This window comes from Setaria italica, chromosome IV (genome assembly GCF_000263155.2).
Source record: "Setaria italica strain Yugu1 chromosome IV, Setaria_italica_v2.0, whole genome shotgun sequence".
Taxonomy (NCBI): Eukaryota; Viridiplantae; Streptophyta; class Magnoliopsida; order Poales; family Poaceae; genus Setaria; species Setaria italica.
Window position 1 is genome coordinate 7,389,611 of NC_028453.1, and position 13,519 is coordinate 7,403,129.

General features: G+C 41.4%; 1 protein-coding gene and 1 pseudogene across 4 annotated transcripts; both read right to left on the minus strand.

Moving 5' to 3' along the window:
• Positions 1 to 485: 485 nt before the first annotated feature.
• LOC101780408 (probable DNA helicase MCM9) lies at positions 486 to 11,274 on the minus strand. Of its 4 annotated transcripts, XM_022825747.1 has the most exons (22): positions 11,027 to 11,274; positions 10,856 to 10,958; positions 10,674 to 10,773; positions 10,420 to 10,558; positions 9,760 to 9,826; positions 9,401 to 9,575; positions 8,950 to 9,049; positions 7,421 to 7,518; positions 6,757 to 6,822; positions 5,867 to 5,959; positions 5,133 to 5,249; positions 4,955 to 5,027; positions 4,194 to 4,260; positions 4,023 to 4,104; positions 2,804 to 2,925; positions 2,578 to 2,660; positions 2,212 to 2,318; positions 2,095 to 2,142; positions 1,854 to 2,006; positions 1,161 to 1,285; positions 834 to 985; positions 486 to 699 (listed from the first exon to the last, which is right to left on the minus strand). In XM_022825747.1, exons 1-20 carry the CDS (start codon positions 11,170 to 11,172, stop codon positions 1,227 to 1,229), a joined length of 1,998 nt encoding a protein of 665 aa, XP_022681482.1. In that variant the 5' UTR covers positions 11,173 to 11,274; the 3' UTR covers positions 486 to 699; positions 834 to 985; positions 1,161 to 1,226. The 4 variants fall into 4 exon arrangements, with proteins under 4 accessions (XP_022681482.1, XP_022681483.1, XP_012700868.1 ...); XM_022825748.1 differs by having other exon boundaries at positions 486 to 985; positions 10,450 to 10,558; XM_012845414.2 differs by having other exon boundaries at positions 486 to 985; positions 2,593 to 2,660.
• A 537-nt stretch (positions 11,275 to 11,811) lies between these two features.
• LOC101763915 lies at positions 11,812 to 13,309 on the minus strand (annotated as a pseudogene).
• Positions 13,310 to 13,519: the final 210 nt, after the last annotated feature.

Consider the following 13,519-nt stretch of genomic DNA (forward strand, 5'->3'; position numbering starts at 1 on the left):
CGGCGGAGTACGCCTCCAGCTCCTCGAGCAACCCGCGGAGTCTGCAGCAGCGCGCAGAGGCACAGAGCTTGCTGTGCCCGTGTGCCGCCAGTAAAGCAATCGGGCTCAGGGACGCGACTGGGCTTGAGCCTAACTGGACTCGTGGACTCATGGGCTTCAAAAATCAACCTACGAAGTTCTCTACAAGCCTGAGCTTTCTGTTAGCAGAACGAGTGACAGAAAACAGACCTCAATCGAAGTCAGCGACTGCCTGACCGCCAGAAAGACTTGAGACATGATTGGGTGACCACGCACACGCAGCAGGTTTGCAGCCCTGCTCCCATCTATGCCGTCACCGCCAGCATGCCAACCGAAACCCACATACGTACACTGACATTTCCCACGGCTATTCGCTCCACATCATTGAAAAATCCAGATCCTCGCGTCTTGTCCACATCGTCAAAATGTCTCACCAAACAACCCCACACGACGATTGACAAAGGACAAACTCATTCAGTGAGTTCCTTATTTCAATTTAAACAGATACTGTAGATGTCATGAGGTATAGTCCTGAGTAGCAGAAAATAAATGCTACACGCTACATAGCATATCTGATACAGATTGCAATATTGTATGTGAAGTATATACACCATGAACCGCAAATGTTATAAAGCCCACCCAACCATGAGCCTGTAAAGGTAGAACCCATCCAAACATGAACTGCAAAAAGAAAATTGGCACACGTTACGAAGCCCATAAGTATATACACCGTGAACTGCAAGACTTCATCCAACCAAGACCCTGCATATGAAGTCGATCGGACATAAACTCAATAGCAAGTAATTGAATCTCACAGTCACATATAAACCAGTGAATGGTGAAGCATCAACTAGGCAAGGTAGGAACGCAAGAACATCATGCTTCAGTTTCCGGCCCTTCTAGAATTTCAGAAGCAGTTTTTCCAAGTCTTTTAGATGATCCACAAGCTTCGAATATAGGCAACCCACTGCAGGACATAAAATTGCAAACATGGTTTCATTACTGACATCGTTCTTAAGGAATTATGTATCTGCAATACTTGATTTAGTAGTTCATTCATGGCATGCTGAATAGCAATCTAATTATCTAAGCAATTTTAAATGGTGTGCCAAACTGCCAATACACACATGTAGCAAGTTCACCTTAGCATATCACTGATTCATCGTGCAGAATAGCACAGGATGCAGCAGCTGATGATTTGTACTGAATTATGGGGAACCTTCAATTAGTCCAAGCTTCTTAAGGATCTCCTTCTCCTGTGTTTTATCTACAAGATGTCAAGAAAAACAAAGACACAGGAAAGTTGCTTGTTGATTTACAGAATCCAGGTGTGTTCATGATTGAAGTATCTCAAGTGGCAAGGATCCAGTAATCAGCAGGACATACATTGTGCAACATAAAATTAACATTTACGGGGGAGAATAGGAGCGCGTTCGGATTGAGGCCAGCGCGAGCCAAGCCAATATTTGGCCGTTGACCGTGACCGAAGGTGGTGTTTGGATGGCTGCCGTGATTTGGCAGGCCACTGTACAGGCAGCCAACGCGCAGTTCATTTTTCAGGCCATGCACGGCCAAATCGCGGCGGCCAATTTCATCACCAGAATTTGGCCAGCCAATCTGATTTGGCAGGGCAGGCTCTGGCCAATATCCAAACGTGCCCTAGATGCCTCTATGTCTATCCTTGCTTCCACGGGCATGCCAAAGAAATAGACAAATAATTTTTGTAGATTCAGCAAAACAAAACAAAAAACAGCAAAGAGATTCAGTTTGAAGTTTTCGCTGATGAAATGACTTGAATCCAAATAAGTAAGCTACAAAATCACATGTTAGGATACATTCTTCGTCAGGGTTATCTGTAAAATTTGAGTGCAGAGCATTTCCAACAATGTCCACTATTGGAGATGTTGTCGTGGAGGATTCAATGCACAATATGGCAGCAATGGCGTCTAGTTGTTCAACCTCATTTCTGAACATTAGCCTTGCATGTGCTACAGCAGACAAAATAAACTGTAAGAACAGGGTAAGAATATCAATTGTGAAAAGGAGGAAAGAATCCCAGGAGATAACAGAACATGCCTTGTGCAAGCCTTATCAAACTTTCAAGCATGCGTACCGTTGTTCTTGCTGCAACAGAAGCCAATTATTGAGAGGCAGGAAACTCTTAAGGCTAGGGATTAATATTGTTTGGCTAACCTGCATTATGTGTTCCTGATCTTCTCTGAAGCTGATAATAGCTCGAGATAACTCTTTCTGCCTCCTTTGTCAAAACTGGTTTAAACCGCTTTACATAATTGATGTACCTGGAATTTCGAAATACTCAGGTATCATTGTACGGTATTGACAGCGAAAGACAGGAAAATTTCGGTGCTGAACAGCACATTCAGCTAAATGCACTTGGGAACTTTCTGCTGGTCATTATTTACGCTCTGACAAAGAGCATTTTCAGAAGCTGACAAATGAGGTGAGGATATCAAATAAAACATAACAAAATAATTTTGTTTGTATTGCTGTAAACCAGCCTCTAAGCTCAGCCTTATCAACATGGGAGGTAAATAGTACATCAAGGGTCTCCACCTTCTCAACTTGGGGAGCGTCCATTTTACATCAGAAGCATTTGTCTTGTCTTTCTTTTCATCAAAATTCTGCACATTTTAAAAATTCACTTCTTAATAGAAACTTTTCATGTTGACTGACAACCCACTGGGTTATTTTCATGCTTATAGATTAAGAATATTCAAGATGCAGATAGTAGAGTTAAGTCCAACTTAATAACAACAAAACATACCTCCTTCAATATATGAGATGAAACTATTTTATCCCAATCAGAATTTTGTGTATCCAAGAGAACAAGAACTATATCAAATCTACTCAACAGTGGTCCTGAAAGTGTTGTATTCACAGATAAGCCTGAAAGGGAAAAGCAAAGATACAGTGATCAGAATGGATAAGGCCTTCTCGGATGTTATAGTTTTAAAAGAACATGGCTTCAAGAAACTGTAGTTTCAGAGACCAGAGATGTGCAAAACCATGGTTTACTCAGAACCCCCCCAAACCCCTGTTCATGCTTAAAATTCCTGTACAATGCTGTTTGGCCTGCAAAGGGCCCCATTAATGAAATTCAGGTGGGGCATCCCCCCCCCCCCCCCACCCCCCGCCTTGACCCTCAAAAAAAAAACCATGGTTTAGAAAAAAGAGGTACGGAGTGCAGTTACTAACGGCCTGTTTGGATGTTTCAGTTTTGAAAAACATGGTATCAAGGAAAGGAACTCGAGTTTCAGAGACCAGAGACGTGGAAAACCACGGTTTGGAAAAAAGAAGTCCCAAGTGGGGCTTCTAATTTGTACAGTTTCCTTTTTAGTTCTTTTGGTTTCAATAAAATCCTACACAGCGGGGGCCTCCCTCGCTGTATTTACATCAAAAAAAAAAGTGGGGCTTCTAAAACTCCAAAAAGACTACCTTAGAAATACCATGGTTCTCAAAAGTACAGTTTTTTTTTTGCATTGAAAGCACTCTTAGCTTTCCAAAACCGTAGTATTTTTTTTCTAAAACTTCAAAAAAGAAATTAGTGCCCAAAAAGGCCCAAAACCCAAAAAAGGCAGTTTTAGCAATACCATGGTTTTCAAAACTATATAATTCACTACACCCGAACACCTCTTAGCTTTCCAAAACAAAAGTGTTTAACAAAACCATAGTATCTTCCCAAAACTCCAAAAAAGAACTTTGTATTGAAACAACAATTACCTAAGAACTAGCAAGGGACGATAAAAGCTTAGAAGCAATCATTTGCTTTTTAATGCCTTGCTAAATTATTATTGTTAAGCAGATTGAAAAGGGTTTGGACCAATTTACAGGTTATGGAAGTCCTCCAAATAAATCTTAAGAAATTAACTAGCCTTGTAATATTATTGTCCAATAGCCCAATAACACTATCGTAATGGAATCCAGAAACGATGTTTAACTTAAGTAACTATGCTATATAATTGCTTGATGTGTAAAAGCACTACTTTCATCAGGGTCATATTGCCCTTTTGGATTCGTGGCACCAAAGACAGTAGTCCTTGAACTGAGTGTTGTGACTAATCCAGCCTGGAAGACAGAAGAAACAATGCTGAGTCAAAGTGTACACTAGTATTGTGAATGATGCAGAAACTGGTAAATTTTCAAAGAAGCAGTGCCTTTGCAATACTTATTGTCTGTTGCTCCATGGCTTCATGTATTGTTGTTCTGTCGTGCTCTCGCATGCTATTGAGAAGAATGTCAAATTAAGGTGGCATAGACCTCCACAATAATTAGATTATAAAACAATCTTTGCATTAATTTTAGCAAGAATCCAAAAGTATTGCATAACACATCATGGCTTATAAAAAGTATGAACAGCACTCTGATAGGACGAGCAAAGAAATGAGTGGCCATCACTATCATGGAAATATATGAATTATCCATTCATGTCCAGCAAAAGAAAAAGCTCTCCATTTATCATGGAAAATAAATCAGGTAAAAACTATATATGCAGATTATCTGAGATCTCATGTATGTCCAGGGACATTAGTGGTCATCACTCATCAGACCCAGCCCTGGAGCAGGGCACAAGGGCACCTCCAAGGGGCATAAGGGAAAGGGGCCCCTAACCTTGGCAGAGTTTACTCCATTAAAGAGGGTGGTTTGTTACATGCATGTGTATACATCTCATACATGTGTGTACAAAAAAATAACTGCAATTATTGGACATCTATACCAGGCATGTGTATGCATCTCATACACAGCCCTGTTATTGGATATCAGAACTACGAGCTAGTATTATTAATATTTTTTACACTGTCAGATGATGTCTAATATAGTTTAGGAATTGGAATGTGTTGAATTTCAGATAATCAAAGAGCACTACGATGGCACTAGCCAATGGTATTAAGTCAAAAATCAGTTGCTGATTGTTAACCTGTCGAATTCATCAATGCAGCATAAACCACCATCAGCCAGAACAAGAGCACCAGCCTCAAGCATCCACTCTCCTGATATCAGAGCAACACCCCCGAAATAAAATCGTTATTAGCTTCAGATGAAACAAAAAAAACCTAACATACAAAGAATAACGCTATGTGAGACATAATAAGTACCTCCATCCTTGACAGCTGTAACAGTTAAACCAGCACTGGTGCTTCCAAGGCCAGTTGTGATCACAGAGCGGCTGCTCAATTTAGCAGCAAACTTTAAAAACTGAGATTTACCAGTACCTGAAATTCAATGGAACAAAATATAGTTGCAATTTTGACTTTCATTTTCTAAATAAAAGTTTTCCCTCATTTTCAGGAATAGTTAGGGTGGTCTGCCTATATAATTAGCAACTAGCACTCTTGGAATTAAGCGATAGATCAATCTACTATCTTATTTTTCCTTCTCTATACCCTGTCTCGCTGATGAAGTCACCAACCACGGGTCCCCAGCTCCACTGACAAGGTCCAGAAACCTCTCACGACTACCCTCTCTGATCCAATCCACATGCTGAACATGACAGTGCTTAATTGTTTTAACTAGCAGTTACTTTTTTTTTTCTTCTGATGCCTCTTTAGCATTGTTACCAGGACACCCAACTAATTTTTTTCTGAGTCAGTCTATCGACACCCTAGTCGAGTTCCAAATGATATGTGGCAACTACAAACTCTTATGGCTGAAGGGGCTGGAGTCCAAATTGGACTCCGCCACCCATGCTCATACCCATGCTCATGTCCATGCAATATAGTCTCTAGGTGCCTTTGCAGGCAGAGCTCCTGCGCTTTTCTCTCAAAAGCTCATCTTTGCAGCACCCCGTGGAGAAATTGCTACTTGTCTATACATGTCATGAATACTGTACCTGGATCACCAACAAGAAGCATATGGGGTTCTCCACGAACCTTTGTTCCAGAAGCATCAACATGCTGCACTCCACCAATTAATGTAAGAGCAACTGCAATCATGAAACATTGCGATGTTTTGCTAACTTAATTTTACAATAACTAGTCCAAAAATAATAAGTTAGTGAGTATGTTTAGAGAGAAAAATCTAGATTCGAAACAAGAATTCCTTATAAGCTTATAGTGAGATTTATAATATAAATTAATGAAATATTATGGAGCCTGAAATCACTATCAGACACTACGAAGCATTTAATATGATATGGCTCTCTCATTCTTCTTTGGACTGAACTTTAATATAGAGTACAAGTTTTTTGGGGGGTTCTCAGCCGTTTGATATAAACTCAACCAGGTCATTATGAATATTGAAAATTGAGCAACATCATGCAATCCGCTGTGATGTTTTGAGGCTTGGCAATCACTTGAGGTTGGAAATATGGTGCACATAAAGCACCAGACAGGATGAAGAACTAAGAATGAATTATGAGTTTATGACAGGTTTTAGGTATAAACTTTTCAGTGTTATGTTGAATAACCATTGTGTAATGCAATTCATGTTGTCTAATTACAGCTCGGCAGGCTCAGCTTGATCTTGATGCTAAATTACTTTTAGAAGTCATACAGAACTATATATGAATGAAATAAGTAAAGTGAAAAATACTTTCGTGCTCCTATAGGAAATGAAAAAAAATGTTGGCTAGACAATTGGCTCATACTACTTGCTACTGCTTTAAATTTTTGTGCATTTTAAGTCCTGAGAGCATATATCAAGGTTAGCTGCACAATTGTAAAGCTACTTTACTAATTACGGTTAATAGTTAGTACAACTATAAAGCTCAGAGTTGCATACCTGCAAGCTTTACAGTGAATAGCCCAAAAATTTGAGGACAGATGCCTTCCAAGATAAAGTTTCTTCCTGTATATAACAGAAACAGAATAAGATATCGTGTGCCGTCAACATCATCCTCAGCACTGAGCTGCATTGAGAGTTTGCTGCCATATTGCAGGAGTGCAGCTGATCACATGTGTGACGCACATGCCATCTCAGCAACGTGGGGGTGCCAAGGGTGGGAACCATGGCCACCATCACACAGGTCAAGCATGAGCTGTCTTGAAACTTGAAAGGTGAATGAAGAGAAGTTGTTACATGCAGCAGTACTGTTGACCTGAGCATTACCCTTGGGGTACTGTTGCAGCACATGTTTACTGGTTTTTACTTGGCTGCTGCTCAGCAACGTATATTAATGTTCACATTAGGTAAAGAAAATAGGCATATTGATTTAGTGATAGTTCGGAGACAAACCCATCTATGAAATGAGAAGTAGCTGGTTGGCTGTTATCATTAAGCAAAGAATGATTTTGTCTTTTTGCACCCAAACTTTCTAATTGTCCCAATGTCACACGACTAATTGGAAAAATGCAATGCATTATATATGCTTAAAGGGTAGAACATCGGTGGTTTAGGCCAGTCCAGGAAACACCCAGGCACATACTAAGAATGAGAATTTAAGCACCTTTTAGTGGAGTAAGCCTGTATTTTTTCCAGAAATGCTTAAACTCCTCTTCAGTTTCCGCAGGAATGTCTATATCAGATTTCAGCTCATTTGTTCTCCTGTATGCACATAGTCATTCATAAACATAAGAACAATGAATGAGAGTAACTTACATTGTTCAAACTTGAAAATCCAGAAACAACAAACCATTGGACAAATAAGGCCCTGTTTGGCAAAGCTCTGAGAGCTGATTCTCTGCTGAATTCAACAGGAGCCTTGCCAATAGGGCTGGGCATTCGGTTTTCGGTTCGGTTCGGTTCCTCGGTTTTTGAAGAAATTCAGTTCTTATAAAATAGGAACCGATCGGTTCTCAAAAATTCTCGGAACCGACCATTTCGGTTTTCGGTTATTTCGGATCGGTTCCGATTCTAACCGAACTAACCGAAATTTTTCAAAAGAGGTCAAGGCAACAATAAATATGTGTTCTAAGGCAAATTTATGCAACACTATATCCATTTTCAATAGTAATAATTTATAGGGGAACAATAGCAATATAGTAACACAAATATATAGTAGTTCAAATATGAAACACCACACATAAACCAAACATAATCTTACAAAATACAAGTAAGTGAAGTATAATTCATGTAATTCGGTTCTTTCGGTTAATTCGGTTAACCGAGAGTAGGAACCGAATTTTCTTCGGTTATTTCAGTTCCTCAATATCAGGAACCGAATAAGGAACCGAATCTTTCGGTTTCGGTTCCGGTTCTTTCGGTTCGGTTTTTCAGTTTCGGTTATTTTTGCCCAGGCCTACTTGCCAAACAGTTTTTCAGAGAGAAGTGATTCTCTGCTGATTCTGTGAAGTGATTCTCTAAAATGAACTTTTTTTGAAGGGCAAACTGTGGGGGAGTTCCCCACATTCTCTAAAATGAACTAAGAGGCTGGGAGCTGAAAAAAGTAGCTTCTCCTGATTCTGTGAAGTGATTCTCCATCCTGATTTTAAGAGTTTATGCTACAGAATCAAAGAGAATCACTTTCAGCCACAAAATCACTTGTCTCAAAGAATCAGCTCCCATAGAGAATTAGAATCAGATGGAGCTCTATCAAACATGCCCTAAAAATAGCTTCCAGCTTCTACAGTCTAAACATAGGCTACCTCTAATGACATCTGATCTGACTACTTCCGTGCATGATAAAGAAAACTACAGTGCAGTCACCGAAGCCTAGTGAATGAGTCAGGTTATAGACAGTAGACAAAGGCTTCTGCTTAGTTGGCTGCATACAGGCTAGACATGGAAAACAAGAATAAAATTTCAACTATTATTAACGTGATAAAACTTTGTTGGTGTCACAGGATTGATCTGGATGCATGAACACGCTCCCAATTCTTAGCGAGTATACTATATTACTATGCAATAAAATACTTTAAAGAACAAGGAAATTAGTATCGCATAGCTGAAAAGGTGATTACAACTCTAATGATCAAAAGGTTCAAATTAGTTGAACCGAAGCTTGCTGAATGACCAAATTGTAAATTATCAAATTACCTCACATAATTGGCAAGCAGCATAGGATCAAGATTGGATCGCACATCCTTAATATCAGGAGACCATTTGGCAGATAATATACCCGTAATAATGACATCATCTGAAGAAAGAACAAACACGGCTAAATATAATGAAATAGCAAGTTAAACCAACAAGGCAACAATGGATGACCATTAATACGCAACTCATGCAAATGAATAGAATATATTCCGCTTTGACTTTTCATCATGGAAATATCAAGAAATCAATATTAAAATGTTATAAAGTTAACTGGTCAAGCTGCCCTCAGAAATATCAAGGGTTCTGACTTTTCGAGCTCAGAACATAACTGGGAATTTCAGAAGGTTAAAAAAAAGGGAATGCAGGATAACAACACAGGACATGTGGGACAAAAGAATACCATTAGTAGTTCCACATAATCATGTGGATGAAGCACAAAAATGCTGCTTACCTCCAGCTTTAATGTTATCGACAAGGTCATCCATCAAAATTACAGGCATCGAACGGGGTATAGATCCAACACCCAGAAGTTGTACATTTTCTTGAATTTTGATTTCTTGGTAATCACGGCAGACGGTAGTACCTTCTATGAACTGGAAAGAAGCACTTCCACATCCTCTTGAACTCTATATGGACAGTAGAATTATCAGTAACAATTTCCACAGCAGTTCAAGCAAAAGTTCAACCAACTGCAAAACGTAAAAGGCAAGAGTACATCTATCACAGGCAAGTGTTCACCACATGTTGAAAAATATGTGTAGAACAAGGGGAACAACAACACCAAAAGCATCTACTAAGAAAGTCAAATACCTCCGATGGACACAATGCAGGAAGGTTTATACGATTCCCAGCCTCCAGCTCAGGATAAAGCAGGAATCTGTTCAAGGTACAGAAAGCTAGATATCATCTGTCAAGTGTATGAATGTATGATCATAATGTTCAACAATACTTCTTAGGAGAAATGATGAGGTCAATAATCTTTTCCGTTATATGTCAACTCAGAAAATTATATGGAAGTTCGTCTGAACTTTCAGGGCAATCAACAAACTGTTTTGAACTCTGAGTGAATCTCACCGAATAGTGTTAAGCCTGCATAATGCTTTAAAGATGGCATGCTTCTCAAATAGTTACACTGTATGCCCTTGAGGGAGATGCTTAAGTTATGAAGAATACAGAGAGAGACAACTTGCTCAGGGAACTTTTGGCTTACAGGTTTAAGTAACCCAAATAGGCTAGTGTTAGCAACAATGTAACAGAAGATGGTCTAATCTCGCCAGCTCAACTAGAAATATGAAACTCTACTTTAGTTTTAGGAAGTCTTTCCCTCTCTTTTTTAAGAGGCTTCTACCTAACCAGCTTAATCAGTAGACCGCCATCAGAAATAACAGAACTGCACTAATACGAAATTCATGGTGATGCTTCACCAGCCCATATTAGTGTACAAAAGGTCCTGAAATATGCATCACAAACCTGTGCTGACACTTCTTGCACATGTAATACCTCTCTCGCTCAATCATCTTGACGCCACCCGATCTGATCACAGTTCCCTTCAGGGTAATCAATTTCTTCATGTGATTCGCCCTCACCTTTCCAATACTCGGGGACGCCTCTGCAAAACACGTCCATCACCACCAAGTCACGAATCGGATGAAATGGACCGCCAAATCGTGACCAAATCACCACACAGGCATTCGAACGAACACAAGAGTTGCACAAGCACGCACCAGGGAATTCTAGCGGTGATCCAGAGACGTCGATACGTACGTGCACTAACTTCTTCGATGCTGCGTGTTTCAAATCACCCAATTCCTCGATCATATCACCCTGCAAGGCAATACTGAGGTTTCAGAAAAGAGTGGGGAATGGGAATGCAGGAGGCGGCCCTTAGCCCGGCTGGTTCGCTGACCTTCACACATCGAGCGGCCTTGTCGAGTAAGGAGAGGTACTTGTCGGGATAGGAGTAGAGTTTCCCGGCGAACTTGGGGTCGAAGTCCATAAGCTCCGCGAATCTGCGAGAGGAGATGAGGTTAGGGTTTGGAGAAGAGGACAGGAGGAGCTGGTCCGGAGGAGGACGCACTCAATAACGAGCGGGAAATGGAGCTTCGATGGGTCGTCGTCGAGGAGGATGCTGTGAATGTTGTCGGAGTAGGAGTCTTGGAGGAAGCCCGCAAGCGCACCCACCTGGGCTTCATCCTCCTTCTTCTTCTTCTCCGACGACGACATTTGGGCGGCGGCGGGGATTTGGGCGGGAAACGGCGGAGTGGAGGCGGCGATGATGGTCAGGACTCAGGATATTGAGCGGCTCAATTTTTCTCTTTCCCCTGATTTTTTTTTCTCTGCAAGAGAGAGGGCTCTATAGTGGGCTTGCGAAAATATACGAGGTCCTTTGCCGAAACAGACTGTGGCCTGTGGGCCATAAGTTATGTGGGCTCAAGACTTTGATAAATATGCACTGTTGCTTGGGCTTTATTTGTCATTTACCCAGCCAGTTTTATACGGAGTACGTAATTAAAATTTCTTGATGATCATCAAGCGCCAGAGAGGTTGCTCCTTTATTTGGTAAAGTTTAAGGTTTGATGACTTGGTTTGATCTCCAAACTATTTTTTTATTTTCTTCCTATATCTTATTGCTTTTGAAAATTTAATTATTATCAAGAAAGGTATTTATATATGAACCCGATATTGCCACAATTTATAGTGTTTAGTCAAAATACTCTCCCTCTCTCGCCCCCCCCCCCCGACTTTTGGAATGACTAGCACAATGTCCGTGCGTTACAATGGTTATTACATAGTCCGTATTAGAATAGAAGCTAGAAACTAACACTTGGCAAAACACACTATTAACCTCTAAATCGCCATAATTCAAAATTCACGCCTTGGCTTTGATTCCGCAACCGTGACTCGGATCTACCTGACATCCAAGTCGTGCATTACAACGCATTTTCTAATTGAAATGACAATGCAGAAGATACACAAAAAAAAACAGGATGTAGAACTTACGATGCCATCAAGGTTTGATATGGCATTGTTGACCTCCTCAGCAGAGCCATAGGTGACAAAACCAAATCCTCTTGACCTGCCACTCTCCCTGTCATAGATGACCTTAGCACAAGCACCCGCCCTTGCTCGCTGAACAGGTTCTCAAGCGCCGAGTTGTCGACACCCCATGCGAGGTTCCCTACGTATATCTTGTTTCCTGAATCCACAAAGTTTCCACCACCCCCTTGGTGCTCTTGGTGCAGAGTCATCCCTAGGCGATGGTGGCCCAGAGGTCACCCTTAGTGGTCTGCCTTGAAATGTTTGTTTGAGAGGCAAGGCTAATTAGTCAGGAGCTCAATCTGCTACAACGCACTATGCACTCAAGAGAAGTAATTCAGTTCCAAAAGCTATGATGAAGTTGTTCCTAAAGTTTTCAGTTATGCTACGATTCACATTTCAACCTTTTATAGAAATGCATCTGATCTTTGTCTGTTTAGTGTTGCTATATCTTTATATTTTTCCTTCAACTGGATAGTTAATCTTCTCCAGAAGCATACCAAGAGAAAGGTAGCTTAAACCATGGAAGTATACTCACATAACCGTTGAATTGCTCAACAGCAGCTCCGGCTTCTTCAGCTGAAGACATTTTCACGAATCCAAATCCACGGCCTCGTCCAGTCATTCTATCATATACAACCTGCAAAGCAGTTATGAACTGTTAGAAACTTAGAATAGTGAAGGCGAAATAGTGAAACGCAGAAGGTTCACTCAATGCATATGAGTTCACAATTTGAATATTGTTTCGATTTCTGGTCATAATTTACCACAAGTACATAACCATATCAGTGTTTCAAATAGTGTAACAATATGCAACTTTACTCAATTACTCCTGACTAAATTCGGTCAAGTTGTCCAGTACTCCAGTTCCATTCCAGGTGACCATATGACAGTGAGCAAGACTTTTTTAAAAGAATAATATATTTTCTATTTTAGCAAAATGACAATTTCTGACACTAATTACATAGACGGGGCGGCACAATTAACTCGTATATACCTCGACCATCTCGACGGAGCCGGCCTGCTCGAAGAGCCCGGTGAGCTGCGCGCTGTCGACGTTGAAGGGCAGATTCCCGATGAACAGCTTCAAGTCCTCGGACAACTCCTCGGTTCCCTCCTCCTCCTGCTGCTCCACGCCCTCGGTCTCGTACTCGGACGACACCGCGACGGCCACGGGCTCAAACACCCGCCGCCCCGGTGCCGACACCACGCGCAGCGGCAGCCTGAAGGGGAGGAAGGCGGAGGCCACGATCACAGCGGGCTTCGGGGAGGATAGGGTGAGGAAGTGGGGCGAGAGGGAGGTGGAGAAGAGCGCGGCGGCCATGACACCCGAGATGGGGATGAGGATAAGGTTCCGGGGATTGGAGAGCTGGAGGTGAAGGTCGATGGCACGGGAGGAGTCGAGAGAGCGAGGAGGACCTTCTGGACATCAAGCACCGCCTCGAGGGGCTGGCACGACGGAGGCTCGCAGCTACCATTGACGCACAGGACCACCCTGCCGTGCTCCGACTCGTCCGCCTATTCCCAAACCTCG

Coding starts and splice junctions, on each gene's coding strand:
- LOC101780408 (XM_022825747.1), bottom strand. CDS start 11,172: ATGTCGTCGTCGGAGAAGAAGAAGAAGGAGGATGAAGCCCAGGTGGGT. Junction 5,028..5,132: donor TACAGCTGTCAAGGATGGAG/GTACTTATTATG, acceptor CTCTGATATCAG/GAGAGTGGATGCTTGAGGCT. Junction 2,661..2,803: donor CATCTCATATATTGAAGGAG/GTATGTTTTGTT, acceptor TAAAATGTGCAG/AATTTTGATGAAAAGAAAGA.